At 51.4% G+C, this 21,121-nt stretch overlaps 1 protein-coding gene and 1 long non-coding RNA gene across 3 annotated transcripts; one reads left to right on the top strand and one right to left on the bottom strand.

Moving 5' to 3' along the window:
- Positions 1 to 5,789: 5,789 nt before the first annotated feature.
- Positions 5,790 to 19,587, top strand: SV2A (synaptic vesicle glycoprotein 2A). Of its 2 annotated transcripts, XM_033093154.1 has the most exons (14): positions 5,797 to 5,930; positions 9,584 to 9,608; positions 9,799 to 10,547; positions 11,754 to 11,934; positions 12,705 to 12,856; positions 12,961 to 13,094; positions 13,739 to 13,828; positions 14,070 to 14,180; positions 14,362 to 14,450; positions 15,099 to 15,263; positions 15,476 to 15,609; positions 16,426 to 16,632; positions 17,182 to 17,341; positions 17,751 to 19,267. In XM_033093154.1, the coding sequence occupies exons 3-14, from the start codon at positions 9,926 to 9,928 to the stop codon at positions 17,932 to 17,934; spliced, it is 2,229 nt and encodes a 742-aa protein (XP_032949045.1). In that variant the 5' UTR covers positions 5,797 to 5,930; positions 9,584 to 9,608; positions 9,799 to 9,925; the 3' UTR covers positions 17,935 to 19,267. The 2 variants fall into 2 exon arrangements, with proteins under 2 accessions (XP_032949046.1, XP_032949045.1); XM_033093155.1 differs by having other exon boundaries at positions 5,790 to 5,930; positions 9,584 to 10,547; positions 17,751 to 19,587.
- On the bottom strand, positions 17,261 to 21,062 carry LOC117014880 (uncharacterized). Its single transcript, XR_004421635.1, has 3 exons — positions 20,711 to 21,062; positions 19,727 to 19,817; positions 17,261 to 17,383 (listed from the first exon to the last, which is right to left on the bottom strand). It is a non-coding gene; the product is annotated as an uncharacterized LOC117014880 (long non-coding RNA).
- Between the last annotated feature and the right edge of the window lie 59 nt (positions 21,063 to 21,121).

Genomic DNA, 21,121 nt, shown 5'->3' with positions numbered 1-21,121 from the left:
AACCAAGAACTAATGGAAATTGATTCCACTGCGGGAGGGAGGGGTATGGAGGGAAGCTGGATTTCTCTGAGCATACATGTTACGTGGTTTTCTTTGGCACCATATGCGCGTCTTACGTAATAGCAAAACGGGGAAAGTTGAAATTGGAAAAGCAGGAACTCAGTAAACCTTCATTTTCTTCTGCTCTTTACCGCCAGACGTGTTGGATGGGGGACTTGTATCTTACTCCCTTTTTTTTCCTCTCATTTCTCAGTCCTTCCAAACCTGATTTGTATTACATTTAAATCTGTGCTCAAAGATTTTCAGTAACTAGACTCAATCCAGTATCTTTTTTTCTGTTCTTTGCTGTATTTAACCCTGTTATGTTACCCCCTTCTTGAAGCTCTTTTTTTAACTTACATAACCATGAGCTTTCCTAAACCCTCAGCAAGAAAAGGTGAGCCTGGCCCTCTTCTTCTCTTGCATCATTCTTCTTCATGTAACAATTTTAAGGGCTCTGCTGGGGCAACTGAGGATGCAGAGATAGCAAGGCAATTCTGCTATCCAATCAGAGATTATTATGAAACAAAATATTTTGAGAGCACGAAGAAGGGTATCTAAGCGAGAAAGGTTCCTGGGAAAAAAGTGATACCCTAAAGGAGGGGTAGAAGTTTCCCAGGCCAAAGTGGAGGGAAAGCTTATTCCAGGTGGATGGGAGATTTCTGAGCAAAAGCAGAGGTCGATAAACAGCCTGGTGGGTAACACGCGAAAGCTCTTGGTGCTGGAGGCAGGATGAGGCCCGAGCCAGGTGTCCCCATAGGTCTGTGTTTCTCGGCAGGCCCCTTTTCACACCATGGCATTTGCCCTGTGACAGCCTACTGGGCGGTGTGGGGGGCTGCAGGCAGTTGACTCAGGAACTCCAGCCGTCCCCGCCTCTGCCTAGCATAGCAGCCCCCACTGGAAGGGAATTCACACCAGCTCATTGTCAAGGCTCACTGGTTGGGAAGCTGCTCTCCATGATGGTCCGTCACAGGAGGGATTGAAGCAAAGGAATGACAGATTTGTGTTTTAGCACCATGGTAGCAGTGCAGAGTACATTTGGTAGAGATGAAGACTGGGGCAAGTAATAAATGAATCATCTGGCAATAATTTAGGTGAAAGATTGGGCTCTTAAATGAGGGCTGTGGCAGGAGCCGGGATGAAGAGGAAGAGATGCATTGGGGAGGTGTTTTGAAGGCAAAATAGTAGGAGTTGATGTTAGATTGGATATAGTGAATGAAGGGGGCAGGGGAAGCAAGGGTGAGAGTATGCAGCAGGAAGAATTTCGGGGGGCAGGATGGAAACGATGCATTCATTTTGGGATATGTTGACTTGGAGGCGAGTTGTGAGACGTCTGATGGCTGGCTGGTTATGTCTGCCGAAAGCTTGCGGAGGATTAGGCATGATACTTCATACCATGAGTGGCTAAGGATGCAAGATTTCTAAATCATAATGGGATTACCTGACCTCTTAATTTCAAACAGCGCTCCGCTGTAAAGTTGCTTTGATGTGGTCATAAGCCGAGGTCCCAGGAGCACTAGGAACCTGGCAGAGGAGCAGCTGACCCCTGGCCCCAGCGGCCAGAGGCCAGCACTCGAGCAGCCCCAGGTGGCGGAAGGCTTCGGCTCAGTCTCGTCTTTCCTGCCTCCATGTCATCTATCAAATGAATTGACTCTTCTCATTGATCCTCAAGGACTTCAACCACCGCCAGCCTTATGCAGATGATTCTCATATTTCTTGTGTGTTCTTTCACGTAAGCTCCTGTGTGGTACTGTCGGCTGTTATCTGATACCATGTTGATGAATTCACACCATCACAAAATAAATTAGTGCCTTTGTTGAATTCCCTGCTTCTCTTTGGAACCACTATTTTCTCAGGCCTTCATTCTCAGAATCACAGAGCTTTCATTCATTCAATAACAAGTTTTCAGTGCCTCCTCTAGTCATTAAGTTTGACTCCCCAAACTCTCCTTTACCTCTCCACCCTCTCGCGCTTTCAGATGCTGGTGCTCAGAAATTCTCTGAACAGAGCTACCTAGTATTGCTTATCCACTTAGGTTCCCACATCTGTTTGTTATTCACCAAATCAGGGTACTCAACCTTTTTTTTTATTGCCCTCCTAAGAGACATTTTTCCCTAATTGCCCTCCCCCCTATATAAAATTTTAATATCAGATATACTGTATATGTACTTATGTACTATGGCCCTTTGGAGGAACACAAGCCATTATAATATCCAAGATTCTCCCCAAAACCCATTTTTGACCCCTTGGGGAGCAGTATCACCCCCATTAGAATGCGTGCTCTAAGCTGTGGGCTTTTAATGTTTTGTGGGCCATAGACAGTGAGAATATGACCAAAACGATGGACTCTACCCAAGAGAAATACTTACATGCATTTCTATCCAATACCTTGAGGCAAAAATTCCAGAAGGGTCATGGATCCCAATCTACGTATCCCTGCATTAAACTGGATCCCTTATGAACCCTTAAAGGATCTCTTTCTGTTCATCTGTATCTCCTGAGGGTGGTGAAAGGTGCACGGCATCTATAATAACTAAAAATGGTAACAGCTAACAATTTCTGAACGGTGCAGTATACCAGGTACTGTACGAAGTGTTCTACCTGTAATATCTCAGTTAATCCTCATAACAACTTTCCAAGGTAGGTCCTGCAATAACCCCCATTTTAAGATCAGAAAACTGATATTGTTACTTGACCAAAGTTACGTGCTAAGGAGTGGTGGATGCAATGACTGAACCAAGAGCTGTCTGAACCCCAAAGCCAATGATTTGATTACATTGTACGACATTACATTTACTGAGTAAGTACTGGTCGAATCAAATATTTACCCAATAAATGTAATGGAGTATAATGTGATGAAGTAATTTTTACATATGTATTTGCCCTTATAACCACCATGCAGACAGATCAAGACGTAGCATGTCACCACCCAGAAGGCTCTCTCATGCCCCTTCACAGTCCATTTCCACTACCCAGAGGTAACCACTATTTCCTCTGTCACTGTCGATTAATTTGCTTTTTCTGGAACTTTCTATAAATGGAATCATATAGTTTATACTTTTTGGCCTGGCTTCGTTTGCTTAGTATTTGGGAGACCTTTTTATGCCATTTTATATATTAGTTCAGTCTTTTAAAAATTTGTTCCATAGTATTCCCTTGTGTGAATATATCACTATTTGTTGAACCAAGTTTATCCATTCTCTGGTTGATGGACAGTTGAAGTTTTTTAATATTACAAATAAAGCTGCTATGAAAATACTTGTCTTTCTGTAGGACATACACACTCATTTCTTTGCTGGATCAGATCTGATTTGTTTTTAGAAGATCACGTGACTGCTGAGACTAGTAAGGTTTAGGGGAGCAAGACTGGAAGTAGGGAAACCAGTAAGACTGGTGCAGTAGCTAAGGAGATGATGGTGAGTAGGGGGACACGGGGAACTGGGAAGACGTGGTGGATTCAGAATACATTTTGAAGGTTGGATTGACAAGCCATGCTGATGGAGGGAAGAGAGCGAGAAAGGAAAGAAGGATGACTAACTCCATGGTTTGGAGGGGGCCTGAACACCTCCGTGAAGAGACAACCCAGGGAGACCTGGATCAGAAGTTGGTTTATGGATCTGTTATGTTTGCGATGCTTGAATTGACAGGTGGAGATTTTGAGTTTGGGCCTGGGGGAAAGGTCAGGACTGGAGATAGACGTGTGGGAATCATTAGCATATAGACACCATTAAAGTCATAAGACTACCTGAGGTGACCAAGGAGAAGAGAGTAGGTGGAAGAGGGGAAGGGCCCGGGACTAAGTCACAAGGAACTGTAGTGGTAATAGACTCAGCAAAGGGGACAGAAAGAGTGATTGGTGAGGTGCCTGGGGCCCGTGGTACCTGGGAAAAACAAGTCTCCTTAGAACTTCAAAAGAAAAATGCAAACTTTCTCTCTAAGAGAGAAATAAGATTCCTATTATTGCAAGTAACGGATCAGTGCAGAGAATGCAGTCACCCTAAAGAAAAGAAATGGCTCCCTGCCCGCCATAAACTAATTGAAAATATTAACATGCTTAAAGGATGTGTCAACCTTGAAGAGGGGTCAGCAATGAAAGCCTAGTAAAGGGAGAGTTCTTGAGACCCACATGGGCACAGCTGTTCAAAGTCCCATCCTGGAAAGCCAACAGCATAGTGCCGGAGCACTGGCAGGGCTGCCCGCAGCAGAGAGGGCCGTGGGGAAGAGTAGGCGAGAAGAGTTTTCTGAACCCATTGGCATGACTCCTACCTGGGATGGCCAGATGCCATTAAAGATGCAAATACTCCTGCTCCTTATGCCATTGTGCATTTAAACATTGACGTTGTCATTCTGATTTAGCTTAAGGGAGAGAATGTGCTGGATATACAGAGTTTTCATTCAGTCTGAGTGACAGTTAAATTTCTCGTGGTGAATTAATGCTTATGTATTAAGGCTTTACATTTCAGTAAATTGTAAACTTTGTTGGTACAAAGAGTATTTCCAAGACAGCTTTGGAGGCTGAGAAACCCAGGGCCACATCCCTGTCTGCTGTAAATTCAGTGCTGCAAAATGCCGCCTGTGAGGCCTCTGGGAACAGCCTACCAGTCCTCTCCATGTGACACATCCCAGGATTCTGAAACCTCCATATTTAGCAAAGCAGAATCACACACTATTAGATCTGATGCAGCATGTAGTCCAAGCCCCCATTTTCCAGATGAGAAAACTGAGCTTCAGAAAGGCAGAGAACTTGACCAAGAGCCCACAGCTTGTTAGATGTGAGAACCCAGGTTAGAGCCCAGGTCAGTGCTCTGTCCAGAATATCCTCAGGCCTTACCTGGAATAGGTAGACGCATTCAGTAGGTACATCCTCAAAACACTACATAGCCCCTCATACCTGCAGCAGAGATGGTTACCAAGTGGTATGGATCTCTGAGCTCAGGTTATTGGTACAGAGGCAAAGGAAAGAACTGAAACCAATTCACTCCTTCCTGACGTGGAAGCAGAAGAGTGTGTGTGTGTGTGTGTGTGTGTGTGTGTGTGTGTGTGTGTGTGTGTCAACAGAAAGTGGGGAAGAGTATTGAAGGAGACACTTTTTTTGAGTCGTTGGAGCAAGCGATGCGGAGATGTCCAGTTGGTCAGGCCTGTAAAACCCAGCTTCTCCAGTGCTCACCTCTGCAGCCACCTGAATGGAGGGTGGGGAGGTCTGCACGGTACATAAACAATCTGGACTGTTTCTGGAAAGAGATGACAGGGATCCAGGAGTCTCTGCCTCTGGCAGCTCAGGAGACAAACCACACCTTGTTATGCCGCTTTCTCTAAAATAGCCAGGGAAACTTGGAGTCTGAGCACTCGGACTTGGGAGAGGGTTGTGGGAGAGGAGTTTGGCTGGGAGCAGTGGAGAAGGGGAAGGGATGCGCTCTGAAGGCAGCCAGAGCCCCTAAAATATGTGGGTCCTGCCATCCTGGGACTGGGGCGCTAAGGAGGGGTCTGCCTCATTCACCACTTCCCTTTCTGTCTTCTCACTTGTCTCCCGAGATCACTCTTTCCTTAGTTCCTTTCATCTTTTACTAGGAAGGGGCTGGGAAGAGCTGTGTGTCATCTCCAGCTGTCCCTGTGACAACCCCCCGGGCCCTGCATCATTTTTCCCTGGTGCCCTGAGTCCCTCCCCGTTCCTTTTTCCTTTTGCCCTCCCCACCCCCCAACAATGGTCTCTCCCGATGCTCAGCGGCGCTGGGGGTGGGGTGGGGTGGGGGAGGCGGGGCTCGGAACGTGGGGGGGGGGCAGGTCTGCATTGCCGCTTCCCCGGGTACCCGGAGCAGTCGCCGCTGCCTCCAGCCCCGCGGCCGGGACCCAGCCCCCACCCGGGACTCCCTTACCCCGGGGACCCAGCCCAGGTGAGACCCTTCTCTCAGTCCCTCACCTCCACCCCGCCCGGGACAGAGGCATCCTTGCCTTGCAGCCATTTTATCCTCCGATGCTTCGCTGGTGGGGAGGGTGACGGTCCCCGCTTTAGGGGTGAGGGGATTGATGGTGATTTGAATGAATATTTATTTTAGTCGCCGAGTGAGCGTGTGTGTGTGTGTGTGTGTGTGTGTGTGTGTGTGTAGGAGGGGTGTTTTTCTCTACCTTAGCCAAGTGCCTGCTACCCTCCTCTCCTCCTCAGATATTGACGGGGTGCGGGGGTCGTTAGGTGGAATAGGGTTCACTCAAACTCCAATCCCCTCCTCACCTTGGCGGACCCCCCTCCTTGAATGATAAATGACCTTGGCTGAGAATGGATGCTGCCTCAGTGTGCTCGCCTGGACTTGGACGGGGGCAGTGTTGGAAGGGCAGGTGAAGGAGGGAGGGAAGGGGAGTGAAGAGTGGAAATGCTGGGTAGATAGAAATGGTAAACCACCAAACCACCAAGGTTGGGGGCACGGATGATGGCTCTGGAGGCCGTTGCCCCGTGGTGGGGGGAAGGGGTATTGACAGATGATGGGCACTTGTCCAGCAGCAGGACCAAGGGTGAGGGGGGCCGCTGAGAATCCGCTCTGTCGATCGTAGGGGCGCATCCCTCACAGCAGAGCGGAGGCGGATGGGGGCGGGGGTCGCCCCGCTGGTGGGGGCGGTCTCAGCCTGCGCGTGTGGAGGTCTCTTCCTGCGTCGCTGCCTCTGCCCTCTGGATTTCTCCGCGTGCGTTCTCAGTTGACACCTTTTCCCCCCTCAGAACTGTGGATGGTCCATCTTCCTAACCCTGGGGTAGGATGTAGGGAGGGGAGGTGCAGCCCTGGCTGTCCTGGGGTGGGGGCTGAGGCTCAGTCGCCCAGCTGGGACCGAGAGGGGTGCTCCAGCACCTACTCCCTCCTCATACCCCCATCTCCTCCTCCGTGGATGTTTTGATAAGTGGCTGCTTCTTAATGACCTTGTCTCCTGGGCTAGGGAGGGCTGGGGAGTCTGGGTGGGTCCCAGAGGAAGGGGCTTCGATTGCGGGGAGGGGCCTTCTGGACCCTCCTCTTATCCAGGGACGAGTGAGTTGTCCTGAAAGGCAGCATTTGCTCGGCAGTCCGGGTGGCCCACTCCTCTCCTCTGCCGAGAATCTCCTGGGCACATTTTCCCTGTCAGCCTTAAAGGGCTGTGTAACCCTGAATCTTGTCTCCTTTTGCCTCCACGTCTGTCTTCTTTCTCTCCCACAGGCTTAGCCACCCTGTGCTGCTTTGGGGGCTAAAAATAGCACCACTTTCTCACCAGCTCAAAGAATTTGTCTTCTTTCTCTCCTTCCTGACCTCCTGGGCTTGTTGGCCTTGGGGGAGCTGGCTGTTGAGACTTCACATCCTGCTGTGGCTCTGGGGGCCTTCTCCACCCTGCGTGTACCCTCAGGGTGTTAACAGACATAGGGTCTGGCTCCTGGTGGATCCTTCTGCCTCCTTCAGGGTTTCCGGTGAGGGGGAGATCCTAGCTGGCAAAGAAAGGACAGCAAATTGCCACGCAGTGAGAGGATTCCATAGTTCCCTCTCTTTCGTGGGGGATGGTTTGGGCCCTGTCCACAAAGGAAAGAAGGTGACATAGGGGTCAGTGGTTTTGGTCATCGTGGTCCACTGCTCACATCTGTCCTGAGGGGCTAAGGCTCTGCTTGCCAGTGCTTCTGTCTGAACTACATAGCATTACTTACCCCCTTCTCCCAGGGTGTATGTGTGTGTGTGTGTGTGTGTGTGTGTGTGTGTGTGTGACATTTAATGCAGGCCTTGGATGGGTAAGAGCAGAAGGAGGCTGGATATTTTTAGGGGAATGATCTCTGATGAGAATCTAGTCCTGCTTCCTCTGCTTTTATGAAGGAAGTGGGGGGGTCCTCCTATGCCTCCCTCTGGAGGATGTCTTTTTTTGGGGGGAGACACAAGGCCCCCTTCATTCTACACCAGCCTCCTACGCAATGCGGTATTTGTGGACTCCTTTTCCCTTGACTCCTGGAGGAGGAGCAGGAAAGACTGAGGGGGATTAGGAAGGGAGGCCCTGGAGGAAAGAGGTGTGACTATAAACCTTAGAGCCCTCCATGTTGGAAACGTGTGTGATCAGTCATCTCCATTCCCACCCCTACCCGTGAAAGGGCGCCCATGTGTGATGTCCTGAAGGCAAGTAGTGACAGCCAGCCACGCCTCTGTCTCAGCTTTTGATCTACCCTCTTTCCTGGGACCTCAGGTTCCAGGTCTGGTTTTTTTGAGTCTTTCCTCATTTGTCTGGCTGGAGACCATGTGGGCCCAGCGGCTGGAATCAGTTTGAACACAGACAGACAGACGGGTCTTTGGAACTCTTGTTGTGGGAGGATACTGGATAACAGCATCCAAGTTTGATGGCTAGCCGTTCCCTGGTTGCTTCCCGCTTCTTTCACATTTTGTCAATCTAATAAGAAGGAAGGAAACTAATTCATAGAGTATGTACTCTGAGATTAAATCTTCACGTGGACTTGGAGCAAGAGAGATTATTATCCCCAATTTAAATACAAAGACACTGAGGCTTAGGGAAGTTCAGTAACCTGCCCAAGCTCACTTGGTAGGGAAATATTAGATTGGTGCAAAAGTAATTGCGATTTAAAAGGTTAAAAATAATTGCGAGAACCGAAATTACTTTTGCCCCAACTTAACAGCAGAGCTGGGATTTAAATTTCGGTTGCATAACTGTTGTGTGCTTTGCACTGGACCAGCTCTCTCCTTGCTTGTACCCCTTTACTGCTGTTCACCTAGAGAGCACCCAGAAGTGGCATTTACTCTGGGGTCTTGTGAAGGAGTAGAGGGCATCTCATTATCGCCACAAAGAGCAATAACTAATATTTCCTCATCACTTTTTATGTGCCAGGTACTACGGTAAGGAGCTTAAGTGACACATTATGTCACTTAATCCTTACTTTCCCCTTCTTTAGTAAGAGGCACCGAGGCTTGGGGTGTTCCGTGGTCACTTAGCTAGTAAGTGTGGAAGCAGGACGTCAAACCCAAGCCTGACTGGTTCAGAGCTTTTGCCCACCGAGCTATGTTGGGAGAAGACCCCTCCTTGGGAGGCCTATAACCATGGGACCTGAGGAGAGCACTGTGGAAGCGCCACCTTCAGATACCCTCAGTGGACTGAAGGCAACAGGTTGGACGATGCACTGCTCCTTTTACACAGTCTCCCCCAGCTGCACCCAGGAAGAGGCGCAGACCAGACTAGAGTAGGGAATTCTGGTTTCTCCTAGTTCCTGTTTTATTCTTCGCAGGTTGGTGGTAAAGGAAGGGGACTGATATTGAGGTGGGGGAAGGGGCGTCAGGAGAAGAGCTCTGTGTAGGTGACCGTGACTTGGGAGCAAATCCCATGCGTCTAGTCTCCAAGGTCAAAGTAAGGGGTTTATACTGAATGACCCGCAGTTGGCCCCAACAGTCATCTCTTTTTACTGAGTGTGGCCTTGAAGCAAGGAGGCCATCTCTGTACCACGTGACACGGGGGTAGGGTGGGGGGGCCCTCTGGGTTGAGGGGCTCTGGGTTGGCTGTCGTTACATCTTAGGCCTCACAGCCTCCTTTTTCTCCCTCTTATTTTTTCTAGATCTCCAGAGGCGCCTGGAAGAGAAGTAGGTGGCCTCTCCTGAGTTATCCTGGCTCCCCAGCTTAGCGACCCCCACGCTGGCTCCCCCGCCCTTTCCCGTTCCTCTGCTCCCCCTCTCCCTTCCCTATGCGCCCAGCTGAACGGGGTGTAGGCCGAAGCTCCTCTCCCTCCTTTCTCCTGGCCAAGTCCTATTTTCTCCTGTTCTGTGCCCAAAGATACTTGAACGCATGTCATCTAAGTAACTGCGGGAAGGGTCTTTCTGCCGCCGCGGGTCCTTGAGCAAAAGCTGCGGAAGGAGCAGGGAGTGGGGGAGCTCCGGAGAAGCATCCCGAAAGCCCCATCATGGAAGAGGGCTTCAGAGACCGGGCAGCTTTCATCCGTGGGGCGAAAGACATTGCCAAGGAAGTCAAGAAGCACGCAGCGAAGAAGGTGGTGAAGGGCCTGGACAGAGTCCAGGACGAATATTCCCGAAGGTCCTACTCCCGCTTTGAGGAGGATGACGACGACGACGACTTCCCTGCCCCTGCTGATGGCTATTACCGTGGGGAAGGCACCCAGGACGAGGAGGAAGGGGGCGCATCCAGTGACGCCACCGAGGGCCACGACGAGGATGATGAGATCTACGAGGGGGAATATCAGGGCATCCCCCGGGCAGAGTCTGTGGGCAAAGGCGAGGGGATGGCAGACGGGGCCCCCCTGGCTGGAGTGATGGGGGGCCTGGGTGATGAGGAGAGCCCCCCTGGGGGTCGGGGGGAGGCACAGCGGAGGAAAGAACGGGAAGAACTGGCCCAGCAGTATGAAGCCATCCTCCGGGAGTGTGGCCATGGCCGCTTTCAGTGGACGCTCTACTTCGTACTTGGTCTGGCGCTGATGGCTGACGGTGTCGAGGTCTTTGTGGTGGGCTTCGTGCTGCCCAGTGCCGAGAAGGATATGTGCCTGTCTGACTCCAACAAAGGCATGCTGGGTAAGACACCTCGGAGGCACTCAGCCCCGTCCTGCCCCAAACTCCTGAGAACTCCTGCCCTCCCTGCGGGGCTCCCTAGGACCCTGCCCTCAAGATGTCTCCAGAGGGCTCAGGGTTCCTCTGCGCTGTGTCCCCTTACACACACCCTCCTCTTGGGGTTGGGTCACAGTGAGGTTGTTTGTGCAAGAGGGGCTCGGGAGAGGACAGCTGGGCTGGGGCTTGGCTGGTGGTTGGGTGGTGGTCTGCAGAAGGTGGCTGTGTGGGGGGAGGGACCCCATTTAATGTTTCCTCAGAGCCTCCCTCTTGTGTTCCTGCTCCCTTTCCCTGATTGCGGCGACAAGAAGTCAGTATCCCAGCTCCCTAGGTTAAATGGGAGGGTTGGTTTGGGGTGGTAGGGATTGGGGAAGAATCCGGGGCCCGCTTTCTGCCAGAGAAGCTGGGCACACTGGCTCTTGATCAGCCTTGGGAGTAGTCAGGAGCCAGCGAGTGGTCTCCGATGGCCCTTCCTGATGGGGACCCTGAGGGACAAAACCCCTAGACTCCCTCAGAAGGGATCTCAGTCTTGCTCTGCCACCAAGTTGTCATGATTTGGGCAGGTCCTCTTTCCCTGGGGCTTGGCCTTGGGCATGGGCAAAATGCAGTTTGGAGTAGATGATTTTCAAGATTAATTCCAACTCTGAATTTATGAAAGAAGAAACAGGAAAGTTTATGACCAGGAATACTGGAGCTGCAAGGAGTGAAGGATGGATTTTGTGGGGAGGATTTCCTGGAGGCGTGAAGAACTGGAGCTGTTTCCTGGGGAACATGAGACACCTCCTGGTATCAAGGCAGGGAGGGGGCAGGGACCCCACGAGGCTCTGGGAATCTAGACAGATCCATTCCTCATTCCAGGCAAGCCAGAAGTGGGAGTGTTGTGTGTGGCAGCCAGCCAGAGAGTGAAAATTGAGAGGGAGAGAAAGCGAGAATTCTGGGGTTCTCTCATATCTGTATTCCCGCCTTTGAACCCCCAACCTGCAGAGATGACCTTCCATCTTTGCTCACACGATTCAGCTTCTCTCACTGGCTCTCATCTGGAGGTAGACTGAGCTTCTAGAAGTCCTTCAGATCCTTGATTCATCTGCTGCATTTTCAGCTCAGCTGATGTTCGGCGAGTGGGAGAACTGAAGCGTGTCTGCTCATCCCCTCTGCTTCTTTTCCTCCTCCCAGGTCTCATTGTGTACCTGGGCATGATGGTGGGGGCCTTCCTCTGGGGAGGGCTGGCTGACCGGCTGGGTCGGAGACAGTGTCTGCTCATCTCGCTCTCGGTCAACAGCGTCTTCGCCTTTTTCTCATCTTTCGTCCAGGGTTACGGCACTTTCCTCTTCTGCCGCCTCCTTTCTGGGGTCGGGTGAGTGTCCGCGTCCTAAGGCCCTGGAGGGCAGGCCTGTGCCTTGGTCACTGTCACGTCTCTAGGCCCCTGCACAGTGCCAGGCGCACCAAATGCACTTCCAAGTATGTACAAGCGGAACGCATCCTTGCTGCTCCCACCGTCTTCAGGCCAGCTTCTCCCTGTCCAGGACCTGTCTGCTGCCTTTCCAGAATGCCATTCCGTGACCGGTTCACCCCTCCCTTTAGTTCCATTCTGAGCCTGGCTCCGTGAAGGGGCCTGGTGGGTCTCAGCCTCACCTCTGGGCACCTGTGGACCCTCGAGTTACCCCTTCCCAGAGTCTACGTATTTCCTGCATTTGACAGCAGACCTTGCTAATACCCACAGCTGCCCGAACTCTGAAGCCTTGACCCCGTGCCCCTTTGCTTTACTTCTACCTGAATGTACTCTCTCCTTGTCTCCAAGCTCTTTTCTGGCCTGCTGCCATATACCTGCCCTCAGACTCTTCTCCGGTCCTTTCTGGGGCCAGTTTTCCCTTTTTCTGTAATTATCTTCCCTCCCTGATTCAGTGTTTGCTCCTTCCTTTTCCCTGAGGCCCGTCTGGCTGGTTCCCAGGGTTCCAAGGATGGGCGCCTGATGGCTGGCTGGTGGCGAGCTGGTAGGGCACTAAGTGTGAGAAGGAGTCTTTACAAAGGTCTGGAAGAGGAAAGGGATTTGGGGACCCTGAGCAATGGGGCAGGGGATCGGGAATATGGCTGTTTTCCAATGCTGAATTCTTGTACACCCTCTAGGATTGGAGGATCCATCCCCATTGTCTTCTCCTATTTCTCGGAGTTCCTAGCCCAGGAGAAACGTGGGGAGCACCTGAGCTGGCTCTGCATGTTCTGGATGATTGGTGGGGTGTATGCAGCTGCTATGGCCTGGGCCATCATCCCCCACTACGGTGAGCAGCCCCCAGGGAGTGCCCCCCAGGCTGTCCTGTGCTCCCTGTGGTGGGATACCCCAGGCAGGGGCCTCTCTGCTGACTTTGTGACTGTCCCCTGACAGGGTGGAGCTTTCAGATGGGGTCTGCTTACCAGTTTCACAGCTGGAGGGTCTTTGTCCTCGTCTGCGCCTTTCCTTCTGTGTTTGCCATCGGGGCTCTGACCACACAGCCTGAGAGTCCCCGCTTCTTCCTGGAGGTGACGGGGCTGAGGCCGGGGCTGGGCTGCGGGAGGGCAGCAGGGGCTCCTGTGTTCAAACACCGCTGTGGGTTGGGTTGGATCCTATATGGCTGCCTTCCTTCCTGGCAGGGTCCATTCTCTGTGGGACTTTATCTTATTTCCTTTGTTTGAAATGAATCTCCAGAAAGGTTTTGCGGGCGGAGAAACCAGGGGACCTGCTCAACCATGGGTGGCTTAAAATTTTACAGGCGGGGGCCCTGGCCCTGACTTTACAGCCCCAGAGAAGGTTCTATTCTCCCACTTCCCCATGCAACTATATCTTAGTCCAGCCGGGCTAAGAGCCTGCCCCTTCTCTGACTACACACTAGCTCACCACCATCATTTGCCTTGGTTTTATTTTTGTCTTTCCAGTGTACCAGGGGAATCCCTAGGACCTATGGACCTAATCTCTGGGACTCCCCCCACTCTTGCCCAAGTCTGATTATATTTTGCTGTGGCCCCAGTTAGGGCTCTTTCAAAGTGGGTGATGGGTGTGCCCATAGGTCAGCGGTGGGGGTGGGAGCCCTTTTGTGTTCTGCGACTCCAGGTTGGAGGTCGGGGGTCTACAATCCGGGGCCGGGGAAGGGCTCATCTGGATGTGGGGGTTCTGTCTGTGGCTCTAGAATGGGAAGCACGATGAGGCCTGGATGGTACTGAAGCAGGTTCATGACACCAACATGCGAGCCAAGGGGCATCCTGAGCGAGTCTTCTCAGTAAGCCACCACCCTTCCCGCCTCAGTCCTGCAAGCTGCTGCACCCCCACCCCCTCCTGGCCCCTCTCTGGATAACCCCCCACCTTCCTAGGCGTCTCCAGCCACACTTGCCTCAGCGACATCTCTCAGGGCACCCTCTCCACCCCGGCCTCCCATTTTGCTGCTGCAGGAGACACTGACGCACCTGGAAGGGGGTGGAGATACAGACTAAGTGACTGCTCACCCCTTCTCTTGGCCACAGGTAACCCACATTAAGACGATCCATCAGGAGGATGAGTTGATTGAGATCCAGTCAGACACGGGGACCTGGTACCAGCGCTGGGGTGTCCGAACCCTTAGCCTGGGAGGGCAGGTAATGGTGGATTGGATGGTGGGGAGAGAGAAGGGACGGGGAGAGGTGGACAGGAACGCAGGGCTCGAGCCTGTGTGTGGGGTGGTGGCTGAATTGCAGGGAGGTGGTAAGGCAGAAACATGGGGAGCTGGGGCTGCTAGAAGTCAGTGCAGCCACTGTCTGACTGTTCTGTTCCGCCTAGGTTTGGGGCAATTTCCTCTCCTGTTTTGGTCCAGAATATCGACGCATCACTCTGATGATGATGGGTGTGTGGTTTACCATGTCGTTCAGGTGAGGAGGTGGGTGGGGTGGGTGGTATGTGGTGGACGTGATGGTGTGGGTTGGGAGAGAGATGGAGAAAATGGAAACGAAGGGGGCGGATCATGAGGGAAGGTGCTGTCCAGACCCCCTTCGATCCTGCACCCTGCTTCTCTGCTCCATTCATTAATCCAACAAGCTTGTATTACAAGCTGAGCAGTATTAAGCTTCTCTTGTGTGCCAGGCACTGTGCTGGGCTAAAAGAGATGTGGCCCCAGTCCTCAGGGAGTTTCCATCTTAGCCAGGGAGTTAGACAAAACCAGCTGTAAAGCAGCGTGATGAGTGCCGCGTGGGGGAAGGACAAAGTGCTCCAGGAGCACAGGACGGGGCTTCCCAGCCCAGATGTGGAGTGGGGTGGGGATCTGAGTCCTGGAGGATGGATGGGTGTCAGGCTGAGGGTGGGATCGGGGAAGCGTTTTAGCAGAGGGAAGAGCAAATGCCTGGGGGATACATAAAAGAGTACGGTGGAAGGGTTCGAAGGACCACACCAACTGGTGAGGGACGAGGCTGGAGACGTGAGCAAGGTCCCCACATGGGCTGATCTGCAAGCTCCCCCTCACTCTGCACCGCCTGGGGCCAGTCCCTGAGCCCTGTCTGATTCCCTCACCCTTGATTCCTCAGCTACTATGGCCTGACTGTCTGGTTTCCCGACACGATCCGCCATCTCCAGGCGGTGGACTATGCAGCCCGCACCAAAGTGTTCCCCGGGGAGCGTGTGGAGCACGTGACTTTTAACTTCACCCTGGAGAATCAGATCCATCGAGGGGGACAGTACTTCAATGACAAGTATGCGGGGCCCTTTATGCTCCTCCCCTCCCATCCCTTTGACCCGTGTCTCTTTTATGAGTCTGGGAGCTTTGAGACGAGGTACTTTGGGGCAAGGACCTGTGGTCCCTGCTCAGTGCCACAGCGTCTTGTGACCTCATGAAGGGCAGGGCCTTGGAGGAGGGGGTGAGGATAATGGGGAGCCCCTGTGGTCATCCTGGCCTTCCTTCCAGGTTCATCGGGCTGCGCCTGAAGTCGGTGTCCTTTGAGGACTCCCTGTTTGAGGAGTGTTATTTCGAGGACGTCACATCCAGCAACACGTTTTTCCGCAACTGTACATTCATCAACACTGTATTCTACAACACGGGTAAGAGAGGGGGGCGTGGCCGCTGGCGGTCAGACCAAAGGGTCGGGTGGACGGTGAGGAGGGGTCCCTGGCTCAGGGCTCCCATGTGGAGCTCTCGGGAGCCGTGGAGGAAGGCGGTGTGGGGGCCTCTAGTTCCCACCAGTAATTCCACAATGTAATGGAAATTGAAATTGACAGAATATCTGACAAAAATATCAAGTTTCTTTGCCTGGAATTAAAACAACTCACTGCAGTGGTATTAATGCACTTTTCAAGAGGGCAAAAGTCATTCAAAAAGGGTCCTTAGGGAAAATAATAAAAGGAATATTTGGTAGGGAAAAGGTTGGGAATTGTTGCATGAATCCACTTCTTTAACAGTGATTCTCAGACTCCATGCACAGAAATGCTGGCATTAGAGGGGGTTTCTCACCTCTAAATGGCATCCTGGGTGAGTTTCTCCCACCTCGCAGGAAAAAAGAATGGACAGGACATTTCAAGGATTTTAAATATTTTTTTCAGTGATTTTTCCTAAACCATGGCCCTGCTGCTGCTTGTGGTCAACAGGGAGGGGGGAAAAAAAAGAACAGGATGCAGACTATTCATGAGAAAACTTGGAAACAACCAGTCGCACTGTTTCGTTTGATAGACTACCGATATTTTCTACTGTAAAGATTTCTAGCTCGTATGGTGATGTTATTTGACGTTTTGCAATGAGTGTCCTGAACCATTCTGAGTCCCCACTGCTAAACCCGGCAAAGGCAGAACCCGAGCCGTAAGCAGTACCACCGCCCTCTGTCAGTTGACATGACTGCCCGCCTGTCTTGGCCTCCACCCCAGACCTGTTTGAGTACAAGTTTGTGAACAGCCGTCTGGTGAACAGCACGTTCCTGCACAACAAGGAGGGCTGCCCACTAGACGTGACAGGGACAGGCGAGGGTGCCTACATGGTGTACTTCGTCAGCTTCCTGGGGACGCTGGCTGTGCTTCCCGGGAATATCGTGTCTGCCCTGCTCATGGACAAGATTGGCAGGCTCCGGATGCTTGGTAAGCAGGCGAGGCCAGGCTGTCGCGTCGCAACTGATTAGGGGGCCAGCGCAGGGGACTGTCAGAGGCTTCTCACCTCAGTCTGTAGAAGAGCTTAGCCAGAGAAGCTTCTCTCTCATGTCTTCTGCTTAGGGGGTGGCAGCAGGAAGGGGAGGGGCCTGGTCCAGAAGCTTCTCTGGGGGGTAAAGGAGGTAGGTGGGATAGTAAGTGGTTCACGGCACAGGCTTTCAGGGTATGGGGCAAGTTCTTTCAGCTGTCTCACCTGGAAAATGGGGGTGCCTCATAGGGTTGCCGTATTAGATCAATGCACGTAAAGCACCCAGTTGACTGGCCCATAGCTGGCGTTAAAGAAGTGGTTGGAAGTGACATTATTAATCAGAAAAAAATTATAAGGGAGGCTGGGGATGAGTGAAAAGCTGTCCTTTTGGGTATCTTGGGAAAAAGAGTCTCATTCTGGGCTGCCCTCAACGCCAGTTGATGGGACAGGGTGGGTGGTGGATGGTTCCTTTGCAGACAGGCTTATGTCGCTCTCTCCTTTCCTGGCTCCAGCTGGCTCCAGCGTGATGTCCTGTGTCTCCTGCTTCTTCCTGTCTTTTGGGAACAGTGAATCAGCCATGATCGCTCTGCTCTGCCTTTTTGGAGGGGTCAGCATTGCATCCTGGAACGCGCTGGACGTGTTGACTGTCGAACTCTACCCCTCGGACAAGAGGTAGTTGGAGTTTGGTGGGGGGCACGGCAGCAGGTTGAGGGTCTAGAGGTTAGGGGAGAAGTGGGGTGAGGAAGGGGGGGGCTGAGTGGTTAAAACATCTTTAGGGGTAAAAGGATACACATTCCTGTTGAGTTTCTCCTCTAAGAGCTGGTAGCTTCTGTATTCACTCCTTGAAGTCTTAACTGTTAATCTTTCGGTCTCCTTTCCCCCTGGCCTCCCAATTTATCTACATTCCCTGATGTGCGTCCCTCCCCTCTCTGGCTTCTGTCCTTCCTGCCCTTGGACACCGCCTGCCATCTCTCCTTCACTTCCCCATACCCGCCCTTCCCCCACAAACCCTCCCATGCCTCTTTCTTTGTTTCCCACCTTGCCTGCTCCACCCGTGCTGCACTGGGGGACCCCTGAACAGGACCACAGCCTTCGGCTTCCTGAATGCCCTGTGTAAGCTGGCAGCGGTGCTGGGGATCAGCATCTTCACGTCCTTTGTGGGTATCACCAAGGCTGCTCCCATCCTCTTTGCCTCAGCTGCCCTTGCCCTCGGGAGCTCTCTGGCCCTGAAGCTGCCCGAGACCCGGGGGCAGGTGCTGCAGTGAGGGGGTCTCTGGGGCTTCGGGGTGGCAGGCACACTGTGAGACCAACAACTCCTTCTCCCTTCTCCCTGCCCTGCCATCCTGGCCCCCCGAGCCCTCACTCCCACCTGTGTTTGGTGTCTTAGCTGTGTGTGTGTGTGTGTGTGTGTGTGTGTGTGTGTGTGTACGCACATGTATGTGACCCTGTGGGCAGGGACGACAGGGAAAGCTCCATCATCCCAGTTTTGGGATGCAGCTCTACTCCCCACCTCCTACCACCCTCGACTTTGCACAAGAGAAGGCTTGGCCCCACCCTTCTCTCCCAGTGTTAGTGATGGGCCCTTGCTCTTCCCGGCCCCAGGGGCGCCAGAACATGTTTCCTGCCTCCCCCTCTTTCCCTCTGCCTAGGCCCTGGTGAAACCATGAGCTTGTGGTTATACTGGGGGCTGGGGCTTGGTGTAGACCATGGACCAAAAGAACTTTACCTTAGAGAGGAAGGTGTGCCCTCTCACACCTCCTGTTGGATGCTGGGGGAGCAGCAATAAACCCCAGCCCCCTGGCCTCCACTTCCCCTTCATTTGGGCTTAAGAGGCCTGAATTTTATGGAATTAGCTTTCTGATTCTTAATTATTTCTATATTAAGTTCTGAGGCACTCAGCAGGACTGTGTGTGTGTGACTATGTGTGTATCCTTATGTATGTGTGTGTATGTGCCATGGGCAGGGGTGTCACTATAGTGTCCTAAAATACAAGCTAAGGGTAATGTCAATGGACACACACACAACCCTGCCTTCCATGGTACCCCCTCCCCCGCCAATCTTGTTTCTGTGCCAGGCCTGGGAGGGAGGAGCCCTAGGCCAGGCTGGGGTAAGAGTCCCACAGTCTAGTGAGATCTGAGGGGACCTCCCCTCCTCTCAAGAAACACAGGCCTCCTCTGGAGAGGCTCCACCCACTATAGCACAGACAGTAACAGCACAGCTGCTCTCACAGCCCCAGCCTGTCAGCCTGTCCCCTCACAGGCAGGGGGGCAGGGGAGGGAAAGAAACCAGGCATATGGTCAAACCAGCAGATCCAAAAGCACAAGGAGCTGGGGCAGGGGCCCTCCCAGCAACCAGAGCGGAAAGAGGTTGGGTAGTAAGCCAGGGGCCCCAGTGCAGGGACCAGAGCCTCAGTTGCCCCATCTCACCCTTTCCACACAATAGCCCCTGTAGGTTAAGCTGCCCCTGTCCCACACTATCCGTATGGCTGCTTTCTTTGGTGTCCCCCTCCCCCCAACCGTAGCTGTGATGTGTTGTAGTTTTTAGCTGTTTGTAAAAATGTTAAAAATTAAAAGGAAAAAAGTGAAAACAACAAAAAAAGAAAATCCAAATTCACCTTCCTCCTGCTGCGTCTGGTGCCGCCAGCCTATGGTCACTCCCTCCATTTTGTAACACTGAACCAGGTGGTGACTGTTTAACTCCTTGGTGTCTGCTCAAAGGACTGCCTTCTCCTCCAGTGCCCCGTGTATGTGTGTGCCCTTCCCTCACCCTTCACTTGCTGGACGCAGCCCCTCCCCTGCACCCCTGGAGGGACCATCCATCTCCCTTGCTCTCCTGGGGAACCCTAAACCCAACTCTGTTGATGTGAAAAATGAAATGAAAAATATTGATGAAAAATAAACAGGAAACAAATCCTTAAAATCCAAAATGGCTGTCTGCTTCTTTGCCTCTTCACCTACACCCAACTCTGTTCTGCCTGCTGAGAGGAGAAGGTGATGAGATGGAAAAACAACTCCTTTGCAAAATAAAGGCCAGAATAACATGAGGTATCACACTTACTTTCTTAACTGGCCTCTGTATTGTAACCTTTCCACTTCTCCAGATGGAGGGCCCTCTCAGTCTCCCAGATTTGAAGACTTGGGGTAATATCCTAGAACGTAATAGCAAAAAACCTAATAACCTGATTTTAAAAATGGGCTGAAGATTGCAACAGCCAACAGGTATATGAAAAAATGTTCAACATCACTAATCATTAGGGAAATGCAAATCAAAACCATATCGCCTCATACCTATCAGATTAATAGCCAAAAAGATCCCCAAATGACAAAAAGTGTTGGCAGAAATGTGGAGAAATTGGAATCCTTGCATATTGTTGGTGGGGATGCAAAATGGTGTGGCTGCTATGGAAAAGAATATGGAAGTTCCTCAAAAATTAAAAATAGAACAACTGTATGATCTAGCAATCCCACTTCTGGGTACTTAACCAAAAGAATTGAAATCAGGATCTTGGAGAGACAGTAGCACCTCCATGTTCACTGTAGCAACGATATGGAAACAAGCTCAATGTCCATTGACAGAGGTATGGATAAAGAAAATGTGTTACATACATATACTGGAATACTATTCAGCCTTAGAAAAGGAAATTCTGCAATATGTGACAATATGGATGAACCACGAGGATATTATGCTAAGTCAAATAAGGCAGTCAGAGAAAGACAAATACTGCATTGATGCCACTTATATGAGTTATCTAAAATAGTCAAATTCATGTAATCAAAGAGTGGAATGGTGGTTGCCAGAGGCTGGGGGGAAAAGGAAATGGAGAGTTAATAATCAATGGCCGGAAAGATTCAGTTGAAACAAGATGAATAAGCTCTAGAGATCTTTTGTATGGCATTGTATGTAATAATGTAAGGTACACTTAAAATTTGTTAGGAAGTTATCTCATTTGAAGGGTTCTTACCACAATAAAATAAAATTAACAAAAATAAATTTAAAAAGATTTAACACCCCCCCCAAACGAAAACAAAAAGTTGGAGTCACCTTCAAGTTCTTGAGAATAGGACCAATTTCCTCCAAAATCTTCTTGTGTGTCTTAAAGATACAGATTCCAGATTCCATTCTAGGACTCAGAATCAGAATCCTGGTTTTGGAAGAGGGGACATAGAATCCACATTTTAAACAAGCTCCTTTGTGCATTCTTACCTGTAAGGAAATCTGAAAACCACTACTTAGGGGTTACCCTCGACTCCTCTCTTACTCTAGTCCATTTCTGTTCTAATCAAGCCACTTTCCGACTTTTTATGGCAGCTCTCAGATCCACTCCTTCCTTTCCAATCCCACAGCTGATCTCCAAGTCAGGGTTCCACCTTCACTCTTGGTTGCTCTCTGTGCCTCCAATCTCCTATGCTAACCCACTTCCACATCACTGCCAGATCAATCTGCCCCACAATG

Source organism: Rhinolophus ferrumequinum, chromosome 22 (genome assembly GCF_004115265.2).
Source record: "Rhinolophus ferrumequinum isolate MPI-CBG mRhiFer1 chromosome 22, mRhiFer1_v1.p, whole genome shotgun sequence".
NCBI lineage: Eukaryota > Metazoa > Chordata > Mammalia > Chiroptera > Rhinolophidae > Rhinolophus > Rhinolophus ferrumequinum.
The sequence above is the reverse complement of the archived record's forward strand: the minus strand, read 5'-3'. Positions and strand labels throughout refer to the sequence as shown.

Excerpts from the sequence above, each read along its gene's own strand:
- SV2A (XM_033093155.1), top strand. The coding sequence starts at position 9,926 with ATGGAAGAGGGCTTCAGAGACCGGGCAGCTTTCATCCGTGGGGCGAAA. Across the intron at positions 10,548-11,753 it reads CTCCAACAAAGGCATGCTGG|GTCTCATTGTGTACCTGGGC; the intron begins GTAAGACACCTC and ends TCCTCCTCCCAG. Across the intron at positions 15,610-16,425 it reads CACTGTATTCTACAACACGG|ACCTGTTTGAGTACAAGTTT; the intron begins GTAAGAGAGGGG and ends CCTCCACCCCAG.